This window comes from Furipterus horrens, unplaced genomic scaffold (genome assembly GCF_987537825.1).
Source record: "Furipterus horrens unplaced genomic scaffold, mFurHor1.1.pri manual_scaffold_3, whole genome shotgun sequence".
Lineage (NCBI taxonomy): Eukaryota > Metazoa > Chordata > Mammalia > Chiroptera > Furipteridae > Furipterus > Furipterus horrens.
The window spans coordinates 179,476,850-179,502,398 of NW_028327173.1; the positions used below are offsets into that span (position 1 = coordinate 179,476,850).

A 25,549-nucleotide genomic window follows, 5' to 3' on the forward strand; every position below is an offset into this window, starting at 1 on the left:
CTGTTTTCTTAAATTTCCACTATTTTAATCTGGAGTAAACTTCCCATGTCCATTTATCCAAGTAAGAAATCAGTTATTAAGTTTCTGCTTTGGACAAGGAGTGAGGAATATACTGGTCTAGTAAATGGAGATTATGAAAAGAGGACAAGTATTTTAGTGTTCTCAGGTAGGGCTGCTTTGGTCTCTGAAGAGAATGAGTCATTCTCTTTGGGAGGAGTAATGGATGGGATATTGCAGCTATAATCAAAAGGAGGGGAAAATTCCCTCAGTCACCTTATTGTTCTTAAAGATTGTACACTGTCTCATAAAATAAACACTTCACTACATGCATCAGGAGAAAAAGGAATAAAAATTATTTCTGGAAGAATCCACATCATATTCAGGTATTTTTTTAAATGTACTATATTTTTAATGAAAATGTATGCTGGGTAAAGGAGGCATAAACAAAGGATGTCTTTTTTTACAAAGTAAATGTAACTTTTAGGTTTTCACAGGCCAATGTTCTAACCTAGAGTATTTTAGGGTATACCAAAGATACATGAACAAGTTGTCCAGGGGTACTGAACTGTGGAATTCAGAATATATGCCTCTAAAATAATTGGGTTATTCAGAATAAGAATACTTGATTTTTTCAGTAGATAATGTATTTGTTTGGTTTTATTACATGTGTTAGGAAGGATATTTATAAACTTAAAAAGAAAATTTGTCTTTACAATTTTATTCAATATTGTTACTAGGAGAAAAATTTATATAGGGAAAAATATCTATAGGCTAGTTTTATATAAAAACCAAAATTAAAAATACCCATAGTTTGTTTCTTAATATATGGTTACCTCTACAAGTAAATGCATCTCTTTCTTTTATGCTACTCTTTACTGGTATATATATTTTCTATTAATTACAAAGTCTTCTAGAAGGAAAATTTCTATGTAAAAACATGAATCTGATATTTATTTTGAAATTCATAAATAACAGAATATTTTAAGTTCAGTAAGATTAATAATTATTCTAATATTAATCTCTATATTTTGTTTTCCATTTAAACTAAGAGCCTATAAAATATCTCTGGTAAAAAAGAAATGTTTAATTACTTGCATAAATTTTAGTAAAATTTGTTGTACTTTAAAATTATATTGCTAACGATAAGCCACATATGAAAATTTCTTCCATTAATACTTAGTCCTTGCTGGTTCAGTAAAATAGGACTGCCATGTATTTTATTTTGCATATTATATATAGCATATACTTTCTAAATGTATGTATTTTACATGTATACATATCTGTATAAATACACTAATACATGTATATTTTACAAATAAGATACTAAAAATTAGGATTTTATATGCAACATTAGAGAGAAATCCTAATAATCTTGAGAATACACAAATTCTGTAAATGTTTTCATTTAATATAAAATAAACTAAGAATTCCTAATGATGAAGTACTTAAGTGATTCAGATTTTAAGCAGTCTCTGATTGTCAGAGCTCAAAATTTACTGGTATATCAAATAACATTATAATTTTCAACTCTAATATAATATAATTAATAAAAAACAATATAGCATTTCCCTATGAAAGCAGCAACAGTATAATCATTTACTCATAGAAACTAGCAACTATATTTTCTAAATTATTTTCTTGATAAAAATATTACTATAAAAATCCACTATGCTATCTTTTGGGTTAGAAGCAGCTTGGTGTTTTTTGGCGAGGTGAAGGGTGAATAAAAAGGATATTTTTGATTGTCAATTTGTTTCTTATTTGATGATTTAAATATTATAAAAGCAAAACATATTGATTGTTAAAAATATTTTAACAGAACAAAAGTAAAGGTAAAATTTCCCTTTCCTATCAAATCCTAGTTAAACCATTCAAAGGTTAACTTCTTTCATAGTTTGATATGTATCATTCAAAAATAAGCATGTATAAAGCATGCCGCTCATGCATACTCCTAGTTTTTGCAAAAGATCATACTTATACAAACTGTAATTTTTAGATATCGTACTTAATATAAGATAGACATGCTTGTATAGCAGGACATGTAAATGTACCTCCTTTATTTTTTAATCCAATTCATTTAGCCTGTTCCTTATTGAAAAATGTTTTGTGTTTTGCTATTATAAATGTTCTAAGAACATTTTTGTATGAATACAGTATTGCTGCACATTAGGTGAGATATTTGTTAAGGTGAGACATCTGTAAAGTATATTCCTAGAGACAAAACTTCTCTGTCAAAGGGAACTGCATTTTAAATTTTGTTAGAGCCAAGCTAAGTTGTACCTCCAATATACCATCCCACCGACAATAGATAGTTGATATTGTTACTTATATTTTATGTATAAATTTCATTTACCAAATGTGGTTTTTGTCCCCCTAAATATTTATCTGTAACCTCCAGTTCTCATATTTTTAAAATATATTAACCTGAATAGGGCATCATGCCATGTAAGCTACAGGAAGTAATTCTAACCACTGTGGACTTTTCCGTTTAACAGCAATAGTATCATGAGACTGCGAAGACTGTGAGAAGGTATATAAACTTCCCTCTACCTTTAAGCAAATTACACCTAACCCTCTCCCACCTCCACATTCTTTATTTTTTTTTAATTCATTTCTATTTATTTTCTTTTTAATTTATTTGTTTATTTATTTTTAGAGAGAGGGGAAAGGAGAAAGAGAGGGAGAGAAACATCACTGTGTGGTTGCCTCTCACTTGCGCCCCCAACTGGGGACCTGACGTGCAATCTAGTCATGTGCCCTGACTGGGAATCGAACCAGCGACACTTGGCTCACAGGCCGACGCTCAATCCACTAAGCCACGGCAGCTAGGGCTTTCCACATTCTTATTTAATTATAAATTCAGACAGAAATTGTATTGAACAAGTTGTTCATTCCATTTCCTTATACATTCATTCTATAGGAGAGTGAAGATAATATTCACACAATTCTAAACAGTTGGTACATTTATAAACAAAGAAGTTAGTAGGCAAATGCCAGGAAAAGGACACTTAATTTAGGTTACTAACTTCAACTCTAACCTTCGAAATTTATATTACTAATAACACATCACATCCTTGATAACACTGAACAGAAGAGGTTAACTAATGTTTCAAACTTAGTATAGGATACTGGGGATAAAGACTACGATATATGCAGAGTGAACTCTTAATTATGTGTGCCAAATAAAGGGGAATAATTATAATTAATTCAGATCAGGGTGTAACTTAATTTTGATAAAAAATTAAATTGTAAATATTCCTGTGGATACTTAAGAGTTTGGTTACTCTTAAAATTTGACCTTCCATTGAAGTTATATTCACAAACTTTTATAAAATTTAACACAATTTCTAAGTGAAACTTTAGCCTTTAAAACATCCCAAATTTAGTCATTTTCAGTCTACCAATAATTCTACTGTGTTTCTTTAAAGTAAATATCTAAAATAAGTTTCTATCAATGACAAATGGTAACTAGACTTACGGTGTGACTATGCTGAACACCCCTGAAAATAATAATAGTGTATGCCAATTGTACTTGAATAAAATTTTTTTTAATAAAAAGTTTCCAGTGGTGATAATTTTCAAAAATAATATTAATTGAAACACTCCTAAAGTTAAAAGTCTAATCTGTGAAGTTACTGACACGAAATAATAATGAAACTTAAGAGCAATACAAGAAAATTTTAAAGTTTTCATCAAAACCAAAATCTGAGAAAATCCACCCTTTCTTCCTAATCAGCAATTACTGTAATATTTTCAAAACTGTAATTAAAAATATATTGTATCTCACAACAAAGTTTAGAACCATTTAATGGTAAAGCTATGATTATATTAAACATTGCTTAATGTTTCTATTTTTTAATGTTTATGTGGTATGGAATTTTTTCTATATGAAATGAAGTTGTAGCATGAAACTTTGTAAGTAACAATTGGTCATTCCCCATCTTTCATATCTTCATAACGCAATGTCGCCCAACCACATGCCTGTGAGCACTCTGGGGCACACTAACATTTCTACCCACATGCCCATTCATGTGGTCTATGTATGCATTTATTGCATATCATTATCTGTAATATAAAGCAATGAAATGAATTTCAACAAACCATGTAAAAAAATTGATCATCTTATTTCAGAGTTCCTTTCTTCTTCTCTCCTGACAATTTTCTTCACGCCCACTAATATCCAAACCTTGGCACTGTCTTCCAATCTCATGATTTCAACCTTTTAAAAAAATGTAAAATACTCCCAAATCTGTCTTGACTTCTCCCACGAGGTCCAATCTAATTATTTTTAACTGAACATACCCCACAAGCCCTCAAATACATGTCTCAAAAGGGACTGTCTTTCTTTCCAAACCTATTCTTCCTCCTGTGCTTATTTATTTTAGGGTACCTCAAACTTTGTGGTCATCCAGCTTGAAGGTCTGACTCATCTTTTTTCTTTGGTCTCCTTACCACCAGATCCCACCAGATCCTACACAATAAAATGTATGCCATTATGATGCCTGGATAACTATTTTCTCTGGCTCAAAAAGCAGCTCCAGATTTTTTATAAAGTCTCATTTTATGTGAATCAGCAGGGTAACAAAAAAAAATATGGATATTGGAGACATACAGATGTGCTCAATTCCAGATCTGATTATTTATTTTACTTTTTAGAAGCGCAGATTTCTTATATTTGAAATGAGAATAATAAGCTACTACATAAGGTTAAGACTAAATAAGGTATATGTGTACCTGACTCTATATATGCTCTAAATAGTTGCTGAAATAAGTGGATGTACCCCTACCTGAAATATCTCTTCTCCCACATCTTCATCCAGCTGACTTCTACTTGTCCTTTTAAACTCAACTGCAGCCATCTGAATTTCCCAAGAATAATTTCTGTATTCCCACTTCCGTGTTTCTATAGTTCCAATGCATATTTATCTCACACTCTGTAATTACTGATGTCCTTGTCAGTCTCCCACGTGATATTTTGCTAAATTCCTTGATGATAGGGATCATGTTTTATTTGACTTTGTATCTGCAGCAATTAGTGTGGTTCCTGGAAAATAGCATTGAATATTTTTACAAATGTCAAATGATTACTTTGTACAGAATAACCAAAGGCCTGGACCACACGCTTAAATAATTTTATTCTAAGATGAAGCAAAGTACAGCATTGGAAAAAAGAAAAAGATTAACCACCAAATATCTACTGCAGGTATTTAAACAACAAAAATGTTCATTCTAGTTGGGCCATGTGTAATCCTGGGTAAAATGGGCGTTATAAATACAGCCTCTCTACACAGAGATTATAACTAAGCATTTAAGCTGTGCCAGTTAAATTTAAGCATTTTAGTTATTTGATTTAATCCCATCTCCACAACTCCCTCTGGGGTAAATTCTGTCTCTATTATTCGCCCAATTTTACAAGATATGGGAACTAAGTGCCAGAGATTTTTTTTAACTGAAAGATCACACAACTAGTGTAGCGAGCGCTGGTATCAGGGTTACAACTCGTTTCCTGACTCCAGGGCCTCTACTCTTTAACTACACTACACTGACTTCCTAGAAGTAGCTGATTTTTCAAAGATGCTTAATTTAGTACTCTGAACCAGAGTACCTAGGGTTATGTCTTCCCCAGAAGAGTCGAAAACATTATGGATGAACCAGGAGCACATTTCCCCTTCAAACCAAACTATATGAAAGGTTCTATCTGTAAACCGTATATGCATATCACTGATGCTGTGCTGTGCTTCCTTCCACATGCTTCCCGTAACCTACTCTTTTCCTCTGGATAGTTACATCCTTTTTATCTTATAAGCCTGGGATTTCTTTTAATATTATTAACCAAAAAAAAAAATTTTTTTTTCTCATTATGGCCTGAAAACCTATGAACTAAACCATCATTTGCAGGAAAGCCAGAATGAAACCACCACCAAAAAAGCTGCATGTACATATAATTTTAGGTTAGAAGATACAAAGGAGACACTCAGAAGTACCAACTATGCAGAATTGCTACTGGCCCCGTACCCCATTACAAGGAGAACTGTGGGTACACTGATACCGACAAATTGTCTTCAAAGTTCCCTTACAGGAGCGCCATTTGAGACCAATTTAAAGCTTTCAGGGGCTGCAGGATTTTGAAAGTCCAGGACATGGGATGAAATGAGACTTTGTGGGAAATGGAGACAGTGGTCATAGACATAAGGGTAACTTCTAAGCCAGCAAAACTAGTGATTTTGTGGCTGCCTTACGATTATTCCAGGATCTGAAATTAATGCAAATAGTCCACAACCCCCACCCATGGGAACACGGGGAATTTACCTTAACTTATTCATGAACAGACACCTGAATAACATGTCTCAATGAGTAACATGTCTGTATGTAAATATGCAAATAGACTCAGGAAGGGAAAATGCAATAAAAGGGTCTATAGTGAGCACGTATGCGCAGTTCCAAATCTTCCAAGCCGAACAGGACAAATGTAGTATCACTTAAAAGCAGTTATTACCGTCGGTGTGTTCGGTGCTGATGGCCCAAGTGCGGATGTAAGTAAAGGAGTCGCGTGGCCCTGAGCGGTAGGAGTCGCACCACACTCCAGTCCGCTGTCATACAACTGTGACGGGACGCTAGCAAAATGGCGGCCACGCGTCTACCCGCGCGAGAACACTATCCACGAAGGAACGTCACGTCACCAAGACAACGACGCTCTGGCGTTAAGGGTGCGGTCCGGGTGAAGGTTCAGGGCTGGTTCCCCCACCATTTTGTCCCTGTTGCCTAGTCTGGGCCCAAAGTAAGGCGAGGGCCTGAGGGAATACCTTGGTCCCCGGCCAAGTACACTTCGGCCCAAGCCTGAAGCGTACAAAGGACTTTTCTTCCTCCGCTCCGCCTCGCCTTGCGGGCCGGAAGATACCGCCCCCAGCGAGCGCAGGACTGGAGGCGTGGCGATTCGGGCTCCCGCCCCCCCAGCGCGTGCTCCGTTCCGCTCTGGGTGGTGCCAGCCCGAGTTGACGTTAACCATGGAAACGCGGAGCGGGCCTAGGCGCGACAGAGGTGAACTGGTTGCTCCGCCCGTACAGCTTATCTGTCTCTTTGTCCAGCCCTCAGGCAGCCTCCCGGCGGGTTCGCCCAACCTGTTCACTTGCAAAAATGCAGTCCCCGGGATGCCTTTGCATCGCCTCTTCTCTCGGGTGACTCAAGGTACGTGCGGTTCCCAGCACTCGCCTGGGGACTTCTTTGTCGCCTTAATTCCAAGCCACTGCAGAGCCACGTGGTTCTTAGAGTTTTAATTGTGACATTTCTCCTTCTTCGTTATAAAACCTTCAACTGCGATTATTGCACTTTCTAAGACGTAAGATGAACTCAGTCGCTAGAGGTATAAATCCAATGTGCTTTTAACTTTCGAAATCCTATTTCAGCCTGTTGGCTTACAGCATTTGTTTTCGGAGACATTTGTGAAATAGAAAATGGCCTTTTATTTTATTTAAGTTCACAAATTATGACCCTGAGATAGTACTAAACTTTTTCTCTCCTTATCTCCAAATAAACCACTTTTGCCCGGGATTGGTCAAGTGGCACCCTGACCATGAATAACTTTTATCCACTGCTCTTCCTCTCTCCACAACTCTCTGTAAGGACCCGCGTTTACTTTTAAGAAGTCGACTCCATCAGAAGTTATTTATCAGGCCTCTGATCTATTATTTCTTTCTTATTCGGGTGTATAATATTAGGTGTTTTTGTTTGTTTTTGGTTAACTCATTCCTCCAGTTGGGACAAAGACCATCCTTTATATTACTGGGTATCCTCTGTCACCCGTGATAAATCCCCAAACCTTTATCATTTCATGTTCAGATATTGCCATTTCGGTCATTTACATGTTTGGATGATGTACATTACTCTTAAATTTCCTACATAAAGAGCTGCCTACTAGTTGACAACTACCACCAAAAATGTCAAGTTGGGAGCTATTCTTTTGTAAGAACATTAGAGAAATATAATTCACCCATTAAAACTACAATTCAGTGATTCTTGGTATAGTCACAGGATTATGCAACCTTTACTACTGTACAGTCAATTTTAGAACATTTTCATCACCCGGAAAGAAGCCCTGTACCTTTGAGCAATCACTCCCCAGTGCTCCCCATTCTCACTATCCTCACCAGTGAGGCATACACTAGTCTATTTTCTGCCTTTATAAGTTCATTTACTCTAGACATTTTATATAATTGGAATCATGCAGTATGTGATCTTTTGTGATTGGTTTCTTCCACTTAGCATTCTGTTTTCAAGGTTCATCCAAGTTGTAGCATGTATCCGTACTTCATTCTTGTTTGTAGCCTAAGGATCTATTGTGTGTATGTGTGTATATATATACATATATGTGTGTGTGTGTGTGTGTGTGTGTGTATATATATATATATATATATATATATGTATCACTTTATTTCATCCATTGGTGGACATTTGGGTTGTTTCCATTTGGGAGCTATTCATAATATTTCTACTATGAAGGTTCATGTACAGATTTTTGTGTAGACTTGTTTTCATTTCTCTTGGGTAAATATCTAGAAATGAAAGTTTTAGGTCATGTGGTCACTCTATGTTTAGCTTTTGAGGAACTGCCAGACTGTTTTTCCAAAGCAGCTACACCATTTTACATTACTACTTCAATGTTCTGATTTCTCCACAAGCTCACCAATACTTATTAGTCACATAGATTGAAGTGATTTCTCCTTGAGGTGTCGCATATGTCACATGTGTTTGTGTATGTTGGCAAGGATGTGGAGAAATTAGAGCCCTTGTACACTGGGAATGCAAAATGGTACATCTGTTATGGAAAAACAGTATGGACAGTCCTCAAAAAAATAAAAAATAGAGCTACCATATACCCAGGATCTCGAAGAGATATTTGAACCCTATGTTCATTGCAGCATTATTTATAATAGCCAAAAAAGTGGAAGCAAACCAAGTATTCATCAACAGATAAATGTATAAAGAAAATGTGCTACATATGTACAAATGGATTGTTATTCAGCCCTGAAAAAGAAGAAAACCCTGCCATGTGCTACAGCACGGATGAGCCTTGAAGACATTATGGTAAGTGAAATAAGCCGATCAAGCAGGACAAATAGTTCATGATTCCACTTACATGAGGTATCTAAAATCATCAAACTCCTAGAAACAGAGATTGTCAGGAACTTGGGGGAGGGAGAAATGGAGGTTGCTGTCTAATGAATATAAAGTTTTAGTTATACAAGATGAGTAAGTTCAAGAGATCTCTGCAACAAGTGTTGTTAGTTAACTACTCTACTGTACACTTAAAAATTTGTTAAAAGGGTAGATACATACACTCATGTTAAGTATTCTTATCATTTAAAAAAATCCAAATCTAACAGAACAGAAAAAGAAATGTGTGGATTCAGTGAAGTCAACAAAAAAAATGATGAATTTTTTAAAAGTAACCTTTGCTAAAGAAAAATTAGACAATTGCTAAAACTTCTATTTGCCAAACTTAGAAAACTATAAACTTAGAAAAATACAGAAAACGACCACTTTCTCTCTGTTTTAAGGGATTTCAGGCTGGTGTCTTGCATGATTGCTGAGTTTAAGTTTTGGTAACTAAGAATTCCCTCCTAGTACACTGCTATATTGATCTGTCTCCTACCCTTCTGGATAATTCGTTAAGAACCATGGCAAAAATTCCAAATACAGCGACATTTCTATGGCTGTTCTGTTTTTCTACCTTCAGAGAAGCATACGAAGAAAGCATATGGCCTAAATCAAGGTTATAATGCTATCTTTATCCCTTAACCTCTCTTTCACAGCTTTCCCCCGCACCCCAAGCCTTGAGTCATTTTTCATTTTAACATGTTGGTAGTAGCAGTTGTATAAATACATCAGTCTATCCGGGAATTAACAGTATTTGAAAACGTGTGCCAAACTCATTCAGGGATTACGTTTTAATTGTTCTCATTTTATTTTCTATAATAGTAATACAGATTAGGATTTAGAAGATCTCTCGATATAAATGTAACTGTTGCTTCCTACCAAAAAAATATTTTTAAAATACTCCAGGGTTTGTAATTAAATTAAAACTCGAACAGTACCAATTTATCATTATTTTTACCTTAATGAATTTCCAGTATCTGTCATGTAATCCTCTTTTATCCTTAAGAGATTAGGAAAAAAATATCCATACTTGAGTCTTTCAGCAACCTCATATACTTGCTGCCTGTCAAATTTCCCTTATAATTTTTTCCTATGTGTACCTTGGTTCATGACATTCTTTCTTGACTATTGTATCTTTTAAAATTCTCCTTGGCTTAGCCAAACCTTTATGGTTGTAACTGAAGCCCCAGCCAATATTTCTCAAAGTAGTTTCCATAGAACACTATAACCATGATCTTTTATTAGATATCATGGAAGAAATGGGTTCCATGGTTAAATAAGTTTGGAATACTCAAATGATATATTTTAAGCAGGTTTTCTGGGATTTTTTTTTTCTTTAACTTCAAAGATGTTTCAAAATTTTTAGCTTCCTGATATTCTTTGTGACTCTTCAAGATGACATTCTAGTGTATAATTTCTCAAATTTCTTTGACTGTAGACCCCTTATCAAGAAATATTCTGTAGAGCAAAATAATCTTGTATCCTTCAACCTTACTTTTAATAGTCCATTAAAATAACAAATTACCATCCCAATGTCCTCCCCCATGCTTTTAATGCTTTTTTACAGAACTTATACTTTCTTCATATTTCTTTGCTCTCACTTCATTATTGATTGCTCTTGCCTTATTTTGCCTCTTGTGCCTGCTGTTTCTACCTCTGCTTTTCTCTCTTGGTATTAACTAGCTTCTCCATCCTTATAATGAGGGAAATTAAAGCATAGCATAGGACAGGGGACAAATTAAGATTGGACCTTTGACATGATAAAATTGTCTAGCCATTTCCTTCTCCAGTGGAGAAACCCAGCCATGTTTCTCCCTCAGGCATCCTGCTCCTGCATTGCTTTGGAATATGATGCTCTAGGCCAGTAATTTTCAACCTTTTTCATCTCATGGCACACATAAGCTAATTACTAAAATTCTGCTGTACACCAAAAAATATATTTTTTGCTGATCTGACAAAAGATATAGGTATAATTTTGATTCACTCACACAGGATGACTCTTGTTGTGTTGGCTGTTGTCATTTTTTTATTTCACAGTCTAAGGGAAAAGAGGTCAGTGCCCCTGACTAGTCACTTATTGCATGTTTTAAAAATTCTTACGGCGCATTAAATTGCTGCTCTAGGCAAAATCTTTATTATTTATACCATAATAAAAATAAATGAAGATACTTTCGAAACAACTAAAAACTGGGAGTAAAGAGTTTATGGGTTTACTGTTTTGAGTGGAGCAGGATATGCTGGAAGAAGTTTTCGAACACTAAACACTCCCAACATCTCTTTTAAACAACAATATTTAATGTTTTCCAATTTTAGTTATCTTATTAAAGCTGTGCCATTAATGTATTACATGCTTTTCCATGCCAGGTTATTTTACTGAATGTCATGGAGAATGAAAAGTATCTCAGGCTTAGCCCCTACCCACAAATAACTTACTAGTAGAGTAAAGAAAGACATGTGAGAAGAGGACATGTGAAAAGGTGAACAGTACAGGAAATGCCTTATGTTGATGCATGTTACAAGATGAGTACTATGAACAAGCAATGGTTTTGATATGCAGAGAGAAGAGAGGCACAGTCTGGCCCAAGTGCTCTGCAGAATTTTCAGAAAGTAGTAGACTGAGTCATGAAAAGTTGACTAAGATTATTAATTAGGGAAGGGAGTAGAGGACCTCCTAGGCAAAGGAGAGGGTTTGAGTAGCAGTACCGAGAATGAAAAGTGCAGAATGTGATTGCAGGGCATGGGGTTGAGAGTTGCAGAGAATATTTGGTAAGTTGATGACGAGGTATGAAAATGTTATATGTAAAATACACACACACGAACAGCATAGTGTATATGCCTTCTGAAACTTTTTACTCCTATACAAATTATACAACCATTGTATACATATAAGTATATGTACTCCTGTTTTTAAAATACAAATGGGTCTTTGTGTGTTTGTTTTACCTTTCAGTATACCATAGGCATGTTGCCATGTGTCCATATCAACAGTACATCTTCAGAATATTTTACTGTTTGGAATATAATCACAGAGTACTCTATCAAACAGGTACATTTAAACTAAACCTTAAAAAAGGACTCAGAAGTACTAAAAGTTAAATGAACATGCAGCTAGATAATCTGGTTTATAAGTATTTTCAGTTTTTGGCTTCCTTTCCCAGCAAGCCATTTCACTTCGTTCCTGACTTGTCTCAGTGGAGCAGGAGAGGCCAACTTTTCCTAACTGCCTGGGGGAGTTTCATGCACAGCCAGGCTCTTCAAAAAGCCCTGGCTAGACATCCAAGTTTATTTTCCTGTCTGATGGCATCTTTCATAAATAAGTGAAATCAGAATGTTTACCCCTCCTCATAAGAGTGTGCCTGTACTTACCCTGTGGCTTCTACAGAACAATCTTATCAGAACACTGTACATTGGGTCTGATATCAATATAGGAGATAAGCGCATTCAGAGGGCAGGGAGGCAGTCTTTTCACCCCCTGAAATTGAACCGTCAACCACATAAGTTCCCTGTGTTTCTGCCCTTTTGTGAGTACTTGCAGGAGTGTCATGTGAGTCAAGGCTATGACTTGTTCTGTGCAGAACTAAGACTGGTGGCTTGAATGTATGTGATAGTAAGGGTTTGTAGTTTAAAGAACTTCCTAACAGTATAACAAGAGGGGGTGTAAGGCAGTAATTCTTTTTTTTAAAGTATATTTTATTTTATTTTATTTTTTTTCAACTTCCAGTATCATTTATTTTTCCTAGAATCTGGATACAATTTACTGTAGCAAGACAGTACTCAACACTATTTAAGCCTCATTTTAGGTTCTTTTAAACTATCTCAGCATTTGTAAACGTGAATTCACATTTCAGTAAAGATGGAAACTAAAATCAGACATAAATGTACTCAATATTGATGTTAACTACAATTCTTTTATATGTAACACGTGGACTTTAATATAGCAGAATTTGGCCTTTATAAACTAGCTTACACGTAAACAGTTACTTTATTTGTCCTAATCTATTTAGTGTTGCACCAGAGCGCCCCCCCCCCCCACAGTTCTATGTAAATAGATTTCTCCTGTAAGGACAAGTGAAAAAGTCCCCGCCCAGAAAAAAAAAATTCTAACAGAATTATCCTATTCTAAATTATCAGCAGATATAACACCAGAAACATATGAGCTACTCTTAAGTCTTTTAACCTAATATAAAAGTTACAGTGTTGACCAAAAGAACACACAGGTTTCTCATTAAACTTTGTTTTAATGGGTCTCAAAAATTCTGTGACAGATTTTGGTCAAGTTGTTTCCATTAAAAAGTACTGATTTTAAAAACTAATAACTTAACTGCCACACACACAAAAAAAACCAAATGGTCCACAAAATTCTCCTTTCCTTCTGAAGGTTTTACGATGCATTGTAATCATTAACCAGTCCTTTACTATTAAACTTAAATGGCCAATTGAGACAAACAGTTCTGAGACCGTTCTTCCACCACTGATTAAGACTGGGGTGGCAGGTGTTGGGGATAATATTCATTTAGCCTTCTGAGCTTTCTGGGCAGACTTAGTGACTTTGCCAGCTCCAGCTGCCTTCTTGTCCACTGCTTTGATGACACCCACAGCAACTGTCTGTCTCATGTCACGAACAGCAAAGCGGCCCAGAGGAGGATAGTCAGAGAAGCTCTCAACACACATGGGCTTGCCAGGAACCATATCAACGATGGCAGCATCACCAGATTTCAAAAACTTTGGGCCATCTTCCAGCTTTTTCCCAGAACGACGATCAATCTTCTCCTTCAGCTCAGCAAATTTGCAAGCAATATGGGCTGTGTGACAATCCAGAACAGGAGCATATCCAGCACTGATTTGGCCTGGATGGTTCAGGATAATCACCTGAGCTGTGAAGCCAGCTGCTTCCATTGGTGGGTCATTTTTGCTATCACCAGCCACATTGCCACGACGAACATCTTTGACAGACACGTTCTTGACATTGAAGCCCACATTGTCCCCAGGAAGAGCTTCACTCAAAGCTTCATGGTGCATTTCAACAGACTTTACTTCAGTTGTAACATTGACTGGAGCAAAGGTGACCACCATGCCAGGTTTGAGAACACCAGTCTCCACTCGACCCACAGGGACAGTACCAATACCACCAATTTTATAGACATCCTGGAGGGGCAGACGCAGAGGCTTGTCAGTTGGACGAGTTGGTGGAAGGATGCAATCCAGAGCTTCAAGCAGTGTGGTTCCACTGGCGTTTCCATCTTTACGGGTGACTTTCCATCCCTTGAACCAAGGCATGTTAGCACTTGGCTCCAGCATGTTGTCGCCATTCCAACCAGAAATTGGCACGAATGCTACTGTGTCAGGGTTGTAGCCAATTTTCTTAATGTAGGTGCTGACTTCTTTAACAATTTCCTCGTATCTCTTCTGGCTGTAGGGTGGCTCAGTGGAATCCATTTTGTTAACACCAACAATCAGCTGTTTCACACCCAGTGTGTAAGCCAGAAGGGCATGCTCACGGGTCTGCCCATTCTTGGAGATACCTGCTTCAAATTCACCAACACCAGCAGCAACAATCAGGACAGCACAGTCAGCCTGATATGTGCCTGTAATCATGTTTTTGATAAAGTCTCTGTGTCCTGGGGCATCGATGATGGTCACATAATACTTGCTGGTCTCAAATTTCCACAGGGAGATATCAATGGTGATACCACGCTCACGTTCAGCTTTAAGTTTATCCAAGACCCAGGCATACTTGAAGGAGCCCTTGCCCATCTCAGCGGCCTCCTTCTCAAATTTTTCAATGGTTCTTTTGTCGATCCCACCACATTTGTAGATCAGATGGCCAGTAGTGGTAGACTTGCCGGAATCTACGTGTCCAATGACCACAATGTTGATGTGAGTCTTTTCCTTTCCCATTTTGGCTTTGATTTAGTAGTGGTGGTTTTCGCGACACCTGTGTTCTGGCGGCAAACCCGTTGCGAAAAAAAAAGCTTAAGTATATTTTATTATGTTGCTACAGTAGTCCCAATTTTTTCCCCTTTGTGCCCCTCTGCCCAGTACCCCCCTTCCCTCCAGCAGTCCCACCGCCCTTAGTTCATGTCCATGGGTTGTGCATATAAGTTCTTCTGTTTCACCCTTTCCTATATTATTCTTAACTTCCCCCTGTCTATTTTGTACCAACCGATTATGCTTCTTAATCCCTGCACCCTTTCCCCATTTCTCCTCCTCCCCCTCCCAGCTAATAAGCCTCCATATGATCCCCATACCTATGATTCTGTTCCTTTACTGGTTTGCTTAGTTGGATTTTGTTTTTATTTTTTAGAATCAGTTGTTGATAGTTGTGAGTTTGTTGTCATTTTAATGTTCATAATTTTGACCTTATTTTTCTTAAGTAAATCCCTTTGACATTTCATATAACAGCTTGGTGATGATGAGCTCCTTTAGCTTTACCTTGTCTGGGAAGCACTTTATGTGCCCTTCCATTCTAAATTATAGCCTTGCTGGATAGAGTAATCTTGGTTGTAAGTCCTTGCTTTTCATCGCCTTGGATACTTCTTGCGAGTCCCTTCTGGCCTGCAAAATTTCATTTGAGAAATCAGCTGATAGTCTTATAGGCACCCCTTTGTAGGTAACTCTTCTTTCTTCTTGCTGCTTTTAAGATTCTCTCTTTATCTTGAACTTTTGGCATTTTAATTATGCTGTGTCTTGGTGTGATCTTCTTTGGGTCTAGCTTGTTTGGGACTCTCTGTACTTGTATGTCTATTTCCTTTGCCAGATTTGGGGGGTTTTTCTTCATTATTTTCTTACATAAGTTTTCAATTCTTTGCTCTTCCTCTTCTCCTTCTGGAACCCCTATGGTTTGGATGCTGGCATGTTTAAAGTTGTCCCAGAGGTTCCTAAGCCTCTCCTCATTTTTTCAATTCTTGTTTCTTCATTCTGTACTGGTTGACTGTTTATTTCTTCCTTATGCCCCAAATCATTGATTTGAACCCCGGTTTCCTTCCCTTCACCATTGGTTTTGTGTGGATTTTTCTTTGTTTCATTTAGCATAGCCTTCACTTTTTCCCTTATGAGTTTGCCATACTTAAGCATATCTGTCAAGCCTGTGAGCATCTTTATCACCAGTGTTTTGAACTCTACATCTGTTAGGTTGGCTATCTCCTCATTTGGTAGGTTGGCTATCTCCTCGTCACATAGTTCTCCCACTGGAACCTTGATCCGTTCCCCCTTTTGGGCCGTACTTCTCTGTCTCCTCGTCTTGACAGGTTCCTGTATTTGTTTGCCTTTGTGTCTTAGGTAGAGCTGTCGCTCTTGTTATGTTGCAAGGGGCGGAGCCTTAGGTATTGTCAGTACAGGGCGCCCTGTTTCACTATGTTGTGGTGCTATATGTGGGGGAGGGGTCTGAGAGGGAACAATGCTGCTCGCTCAGCACTCCCCCCTTTCCCAGGCATTTCTTCCACTTCCCATATGGGACTGGTGCCCCTCTAGCTGTGGCCCTGGCCATCGTTCCTAGAGTGGGTGGGTCTGCGGATGTTCTAGGACCGTGGGGGCCCTTTATACAAGCGGACTCTGCTGAGAGACCGGCAGTTTCTGCCTTCGCCCCAACCCCCATTGGTTTTCATAGTCAGAATCAATGAGGCTTTATTTTCCCAGCACTGGAAATTCTTAATGGTGACCCCAAAACCTTTTGTTATGCCCAGAATCTCTCTCCAGGGATGATTTTGGTTGGGTAGAACTGACTTGCAGAAAAACTGTTTTGAACTGATGGGAAGAAAGACTATTTTAAGATGACTTTAAATTTTTTTATGTGTTGTAAAATACATACAACAAGTTTTATCATCTTAACCATTTCAGTGTACAGTTCAATGACATTAAGTACATTATCCCATTGTTGTACAGGCCATCACTACCATCCTTCCCCATGACTCCTTTCATCTTGTAAAACTCTACCTGTTAAACCATAACTCCCCATTCTCCTGTCCCCTCCAGCCTGTCACAACCATCATTCTACTTTCCAGCTATGATTTTGATTATTCTAAGTACCTCATATAAGTAGAATCATACATATTTGCAATGTGACCGATTTATTTATCATAAAGTCCTCAAGTTTCATCCAGGTCGTAACATATTGTAGGATTTTCTTCCTTTTTTAAGGCTGAATAGTACTCCGTATAAATATATATCCCGCATTTTGCTTATCCATTAATCAATCCTTTGATGGGCATTGGGTTACTTTCACATTTTAGTTTTTGTGAATAATGCTGCTTGAACATAAGTATACATTATTTCTTCAAGACCCTGCTCTCAATTATCTGGGGTGTATACATATCTAGAAGTGGAATTCCTAGGTTTTATGGTAATTCAATTTTTAATATTTTTTGAGGGACCACCATACTGTTTTCCACAGAAGTTGTACCATTTTGTATTCCCAACAACAGTGCACAAGGGTTCCAGTTTTTCTATATCCTCACTAATACTTGTTTGTTTGCTTGTTTTTTATAACAGCCATCCTAATGGGTATGAGGTGTATCTCGTTATACTTTTGATTTGCATTTCCCTAATGATTAGTGATGTTGAGCATCTTTTCATTTGCTTAATGGAATTTGTCTTCCTTCTTTGGAGAAATGCCTGTTCAAGTCCTTTGCCAATTTTTGAATCGGGTTTGTTTTTTGTTGTTGAGTTTTAGGAGTTCTTTATATATTCTGCATATCAATCCCTTATCAGGTATATGATTTGCAAATATTTTCTCCAATTCTGTGGGTTGCCTTTTCAGTCTGTTGTTAGTGTCTTTTGATGCACACAGTTTTTAAATTTCTTATTAAGCCTAATTTGTCTATTTTTTCTTTTGTTACCTTTACCTTTGGTTTCATATCCAAGAAGTCATTGCCATATACAATGTCAGGCACTTTTCTCCTGCGTAGTCTTCTAAGAGTTTTATTGCTTTAGGTCTTACATTTAGGTCCTTGATCATTTTGAGTTAGTTTTTGTAAATGGTGCTAGATAAGGAGCTAACTTCATTCTTTTGCACGTGGATACCCCATTTTTCCAGTACTGTCTGTTGCAATAAGCTGTCCTTTCCTCATTGAATGGTCTTGTACCATTGTCAAATATTTGACCATATCTGTAAGAGTTTATTTTTGGACTCTGATTTTGTTCCATTAGTCTCTATGTCCGTCTTTATTAAAATGCCTTGAAACATAATTTTTCTTTTCTAGCACAACATATGATCCCCAAAGTAATGTTTTGCTAGCTGACCTTGTGTCAGGCAACCGTTTTTCCAAATAAGCAGTTACTGAGTATATTTTAGGAAAAGGAGAACTTGAAAATAAGAGAATCTATGTTATTTGATGCATAGATCTTTGTAGCCCTTAAATTAAAATAATTTATACTAAAGCATGAATGGTTCCTGTTGTTTCAAATGCTTTTCTAGTGCTGGTAGATTACTGGAAATAGACAACAGAAAGAAAGACTAAAATTTGAATCATGAAGTGGTTTACCTGTGGTAATGTAGCTAATAATAAGCATTACTCTCGACAACTGAAGTCTTTTGATTTGAACAATGAAGTCATAGTTCTTCCTACTACATGTCGAGCTGTCAGTGGTTTTTCATCAGAATGCTACTATTTTAACAGGATTTCACTTTTTAGATTATCAGAAAATCCTAAACTTACTATAATTGTTAAGTGATGTGACTAACACTTAGTATTTCTGTTCTCTATTACATCTGGCCCACAGCCTGATTGGGTAAATAGTGTAAAGCTTTTTTGGAATACAACCACTCATATCACTTACGTATGCGTTATCTATGACTGATTTTCTCCAAACAACATCAGGGTTGAGTCATTATAACAGAGACCAGATGATCCACAAAACCTAAAATGTTCATTTTTTGGCCCTTTACAGAAAAAATTTGCTGGCTCTTATAATAGAGGAAGAGTTAATAATCAAACAACAAAAGCTCTCAGGGAAATGATCAGTTAAGCCAGCCAGATTGAGTTCAGAGTACTGGCTTTTTGATCTTCCCTTTGGTCTCAAAGTCTAAAAATGTTAAGTTAATCTAAGATCTAATGCCAGATACTAAATTCTAGATAAGTTAATAATGAATGGGGTTTTCTTCAAATAAAAAACAACTTAGCATCTATTTGTTTAGTGCCAAGTATGTGTCAGGCAATGGGGAGGAAGTGTAAATCCTGCCCTTGAAGGAATTAAGGAGATAATAAAATAGAAATGTGGCATTTTCTCCACATGTTGTAAGTATGATATTTTCAAATAGTGACTTTTTTTCTTTCCTTTTTTCTTTTTTATTTATTTATTTATTTTTTAGAGACTGCTGTATTACAGAAAAGGATGCCTCTTTCAGGATACTACTGAGTGAGAAGGATGAGTCCTGATGTGCCTCTACTGAATGATTACAAAAAGGACTTCTTTCTGAAGCGCTTTCCACAGACTGTTCTTGGAGGCCCTCGACTCAGATTAGGCTATTGTGCCCCTCCTTATGTATATATCAATCAAATTATCCTTTTTCTGATGCCATGGGTTCTGGGTGGAATAGGAACATTACTGTACCAATTAGGCATGCTGGAAGACTATTATGCAGCAGCACTCTCAGGTGGACTAATGATTGTCACTGCAGTTGTCATCCAGTTCACAAGTTTCTACGCCAGAAACAAATCAGCGACAGTAGAAAGAATGCTAAGCACAGATATCTTGGCAGAGGAAGATGAGCATGAATTTACAAGTTGTGCTGGTGCTGAGACTATCAAATTTCTGATTCCTGGCAAGAAACATATAGCCAACATGGTTTTTCATTCTGTTCTTGCTGGGTTAATGTGTGGTCTTGGAACGTGGTATCTGCTCCCGAGCAGAGTGACCTTGCTGTATGGCAGTGCAGGAGGCACTGTTCTACTCTTTTTCTTTGGATGGATGACATTATGTACAGGAGAATATTCATTAATTGTAAACACAGCTATAGAGACTGCAACTTTCCAAACCCAGGATACTTATGAAATTATTCCACTTATGAGACCTCTTTACATTTTTTTCTTTGTTTCTATAGATCTTGCATACAGGTAATAAGCTATTAAATATTTTATAACTTGTTTTGTTTTTAAGCATACATAATAGTAACACTCTCCTTAGTATTAACAAATGTATCTGTGAATTGGAAGTCAACAAGATAAACCATTGGGTGATAGTTTGTTTTGATGATTAATTTCTGTTAAACAGCCATACTAAAGCAGTAATTAAACTTTATTGAAGAGTAAAAAGAAAACCCGTTATAAGATAAGATAAATAAGCAAAATTTCAGTCTTGTGTTTTACTTTAAATAAAGAGCTGTGCTTCTGTAAGTTAGCTGGCCAAAACCTGTGAAAAGAGGAGGAGCTTTCCTGTGAGGAAAAAATGAAGAATTTAAAATTTATATACATAAATATAATATTATAGATTGAGTGAATTTATGATGAATAGAATAACATCTAATTTTGTTATGGTAACCAATAGAAGAAATATATTTTTAAAAGTTAATTGGCTTCATAAGAAAAATAGAAAATATGTTTGTTTCACAAAATTGTTTACAAAATTGTTTGATAACCCCTTTTGCTTGCCTTTTCTAAATCTGACTTTCTTTGTTTCTGTAGATTGTAGCTTTCTTTTTTACAGGTTAGTGTCTGGGTAGAAATGGATAGTCATGTTATGGACTGAATGTTTGTGTTCCCCCCAAATTCATATGTTTAAAGCCCTAACCAGTCATGTGCTGGTATTCGGAGCCAGGGTCTTTGGGAGGTACTTACAATAATAAGGGTGGGGCTATGGTCTAATGGTGTTAGTGCCTGTATAGGAAGAAATACCAAAGAGCTTGATCTCTCTCACCACCGTATGAGGATACAGTTAGAAGTTGGAAGACTGCAAGACAGGAAGAGAGTTCTCACCAGACCTTAATCATAATGCCACTCTGATCTTACTTAGACTTCCAGTCTCCAGATAATTTCTGTTTAAGCCACCCAGTCTGCAGTATTTTATTATGGCATCTCAAGCTCACTAAGACAGATTTCCATACCAAGAGGCAGGGGTAATCCTGTAAACAATAACCTAAAAGTGTAGAAGCAGCTTTGGAACTTAGTAGTGGGTAAAGGCTGGAAGAGTTTTGAGGTGTATGCTAGAAATATGGACATTAAAGGCAATTCTGGTAAAGTCTCAGCCTGACATGAGAACATATTATTAGAAAGTGGAGCGTAGGCAGTCCTTATTGTAAAGAGGCAAAGAACTTGGATGAACAATTTTCTAATAATTTGTGGGGGTAGAACTGGAGAGCAATGAAATTGGAGATGTATCTGAGATTTCTAAGCAAATTGTTGAAAAAACAGCTTGATTTCTCCTGGCTGCTTATAGTGAAATATGGAAGGAGAGAGATGAATCGAAGAAGAAATTCATAGGCAAAAAGGAACCAGGACATGACAACTTGGGACATTTTTGACCTATTCATATTGCAAAAAAAAAATCTTCTGAAGAGAACACGAAGAGTGTGGCTGGACTGTCACTAAATGAAGAATTTGTGGCATTATATGAGATGAACAAAGTCTGTTAGACTTATTAGATTTGACAGGATGAGGATAATAAGACCTAGTTGGCTATAAATTATGCTCTATTCTCTAAGAAGAGGGAAAAATGACCCTGAAAGTGATTCAGAGATTATCAGGGCTACTGCCTTGGTTTCATCAAGCTAGATGTCCACTGCTGGGATCCGGGGGTGGCCCCGTCCCGCAGAACCATGGAGGAGGGACCCCCGAGGCTTGGAGGGCAGGGTGTGGAACCAAAGAGAATTATTTTCCATCCTTAAGATCTAATGGAATTTGCCTTGCTAGGTTTTGAACTTCTTTTGGACCCGTCACCCCTTCCTTTCCTGTTTCTTCCTTTAGAAACAAGAATATTCATCCTATGCTTGTCCTACCACTGTATTTTGGAAGCATGTAATTTGTCTGGTGTCACAGGTTCAAAGCTGGAGAGCAGTTTTGCTCTGGATGAATTGTACCTCCAACCTCACCTATGTCTGATTTAGATGATATTTAGATGAAACTTTGGACTTTAGAATTGATGCTGGAATGAATTACGACTTTTGGATCTGTTGGAATGTTAATTAATGTATTTTGAATATAAGAAGAAAGTGAACTTGGGAGACTGGGGTGGAATGTTACAGGCTGAATATGTGTGTCCCCTCAGAATTCACATGTTAAAACCCTAGCCCCTCATTTGATGGTATTTGGTGATGAGGTTTTTGGGAGATAATTGGGTCATTAGGTTGGCCCTAGTCTGATGGGATTATTGCCCTTATAAGAAGTGACACCAGAAGCTTGGTCTCTCTCTCTCTCTCCCCTCCCCCCCACTCCGTCTCCCCTCCTCTCCTTCTCCCCTGCCCCACTTCTCTCTCACTACTGTGTGAGGATACCCTGAGAAGTTGGCTGTCTGCAAGTTAGGAAGTAAGTTCTCACTAGAACCCCAACATGATGGCACTCTGATCTCATACTTCCTGCCTTCAGAACTGTGGGAATCTTTTGTTGTGTGAGCCAACTAGTCTGTGGTGTTGTTTATGGTGGCCCAAAATAAGATGAACCATTTAAAAATATTTAGTGAGTTTGTGTACTGAAAATGACTTCTTATTAAGTGTCTACTATTCCTGACTCTTAAACTCTTCTAACTGTGCTACATTTATGGACCATTGGACACTATAATATCCTTGTAGTTCTTCATCTAATCAAATACGTAGGATGAAAATTAACTTACGGTAAATTCATTTATAACTGGTTTCTCAGTACCACTACCATTTACTAACTATAAAGTTTATTGCAGTTAAGTGCTTGATTTTGTAAAGTTAATAGTAAAATTGATCTTTTTAAAATATTTAAGCCTGTAAGATTATTGTTTTCAGAATGCAAATTCTTTTATTATATTTAATTGATTATGCTATTACAGGTGTCCTGATTTTTCCCTCTTTACCCCCCTCCCTCAGGCAATACCCACACCATCGTTCATGTCCATGCGTCATGCATGTAAGTTCTTTGGCTACTCCATTTTCTATACTGTACTTTACATCCCCATGGCTGTTCTATAACTACCTATTTGTACTTCTTAATCCCCTCACCTTTTCACCCATTCTCCCACACCCTCCTTCCATCTGGCAGCCATCAGAACGTTGTCTGTTTCCTTGATTCTGTCTCCGTTCTGCTAATTTGCTTAGTTTGTTTTTTAGATTCAATTATTGATAGATATGTATTTATTGCCATTTTATTGTTAATAGTTTTGGTCTTTTTCTTAAATAAGTCCCTTTAACATTTCCTGTAATAGTGGGTTGGTGATGGTGAACTCCTTTACTTTTTTCTTGTCTGGGAAGCTCTTTATCTGCCCTTTGATTCTAAATGATAGCTTTGCTGGGTAGAGCAATCTTGGCTTTAGGTTCCTGCTTTCCATGACTTTGAATATTTCTTTCCAATCCCTTGTAGTCTGCAAAGTTTCTTTTGAGGAATCAGCTGACAGTCTTATGGGAAATCCCCTGTAGGTACCTTAACTGCTTTTCTCTTCTTTCTTTTAATATTCTCTCTTTATCTTTAACGTTTGGTGTTTTAATTATGATGTTTCTCAGAGTGGTCCTCTTTGTATCTGTCTTGTTTGGGGCTCTCTGTGCTTCCTGGACTTGCATGTCTTTCCTCACCAAATTAGGGAAGTTTTCTTTCTTTATTTTTTCAAATAGCTTTCGAATTTCTTCCTCTTTCTCTTCTTCTGGCACACCTGTGATGTGATGTGAATGTTAGATGATTTGAAGTTGTCCCAGAGACTGCTTACACTATCCTTCTTTTTTTTGGATTCTTTTTTCTACTTTTAGTTCTAATTGGCTGGTTTTTTTACTTCCTTATGTTCCAAATCATTAATTTGATTCTTGGCTATATCCACTCTACTGTTATTTCCCTGTAAATTGTTCCTTGTTTCAATTAGTGTATCCTTTGTTTCTGACTGGATCTTTTTTACAGTGTTGTTCCTTGAACATCCTCATAATAACTGGTTTTATTTTTTTCTTTACTTTTTGTAAAATTTTATTTTTATTGTAATTTTTCCATTGCCATTTCATCCCCTTACACCTCCGTTCCCCCAGCAATCACTAAACTGTTGTCCATGTCCATGAGTTCTTTTTCCTTTTTGCTCAATCCCTCCATCACCTTACCTCCTCCCCCCAGCTGTCACCTGCTCTCCATCTATGAGTCTGTCCCCATTTTCCTCATTAGTTCAGTTTGTTCATTAGATTCTACACATGAGTAAGTCATATGGTATTTTTCTCTGACTACTTATTTCACCGAGCACAATGTTCTCCAGGTCCATCCATACTGTTGCAAAGGGTCAAATTTTCTTCTTTTTTAGGGTCAAGTAGTATTCTATTGTGTAAATATCTCATAGTTGTTTTATCCACTTATCTACTGATTGACACTTGGGCTGCTTCCAAATCTTTCCTATTGTAAATAACGCTGCAATGAACATAGGGATGCTTATGTTCTTTCAAATTAGTGTTTTGGATTCCTTCAGATATATTCCCAGAAGTGGGATTGCTGGGTCAAAAGGTTTCTCTCCAGCTAGTGTTTGGTTATTCAGGATGCTTTCTCTACAATTCAGTTGTAATTCCAGATTGGTCCTGGGAGGAGGTTAGAATTGCTTCCATTTACTCCTCCACCATCTTGGATCTCTAACAAGTGTTTTGAACTGTGCATTTGATAGCTTGCTTATCTCTATTTTCTTTAGTTCTTCTTCTGGAGTTTTGATCTGTTCTTTCATTTGGGCCATGTTTCTTTGTCTCCTCATTTTGGCAGCCTCCCTGTGTTTGTTTCTATGTATTAGGTAGAGCTGCTATGACTCCCTTTGTTGGTAGCATGGCCCAGTATGATAGGTATCCTGTAGGGTCCAGTGGCACAGCCTCCCCTATCACCCATGCTGGGTACTCGAGGTACCCCTTTGTGTGGGCCGAGTACAACTTCCTCTTGTAGTTGAGTTCGATTACTGTTTGCAGGTCAATGGGAGGGATTTACCCAGGACAGTCATCTCCAAGGACTGGCTGTGACCACTGAGCATCAACCTCTACCCTCCATGGAGGATAGAGGGCAGGGGCAAGGTGGTGGTGCTCTGACGTGGTCTATAGCTGTCCTACTGGGTGTGTAGACTCTGGGGTTCCCCAGGTGGTGCAGGCCAAGGTCAGCCCTAACCTGTGTACTGCCCAGGGCCACCCTGCCTGCACTATAAAGCAATCCGAGATGGCTGCTACTTGTGCTGAGCTTGGAGGTTCCCAGGCGAAGCCAAGCTGTGAACCTGGGCTGGCTGCTGCTAGTGCCAGGCCAGGGGCCACTTAGCAAGAGAAATGGGAGATAAGGACCCACTGAGTCTG

General features: G+C 37.4%; 1 protein-coding gene and 1 pseudogene across 2 annotated transcripts in view; one reads left to right on the top strand and one right to left on the bottom strand.

Moving 5' to 3' along the window:
- The first annotated feature begins 6,987 nt into the window (after positions 1-6,987).
- Positions 6,988-25,549, top strand: part of PCNX4 (pecanex 4) — a 39,886-nt gene continuing 21,324 nt past the window's right edge. For both annotated transcript variants that reach the window (XM_090270947.1, XM_090270948.1), the window contains exons 1-2: positions 6,988-7,185; positions 19,460-20,204. In XM_090270947.1, the coding sequence (XP_090127073.1) occupies positions 19,516-20,204 (689 nt within the window). In that variant the 5' untranslated portion in view covers positions 6,988-7,185; positions 19,460-19,515. The remainder of the gene's footprint in view (positions 7,186-19,459; positions 20,205-25,549) is intronic.
- On the bottom strand, positions 13,042-15,118 carry LOC150016859 (elongation factor 1-alpha 1 pseudogene; annotated as a pseudogene).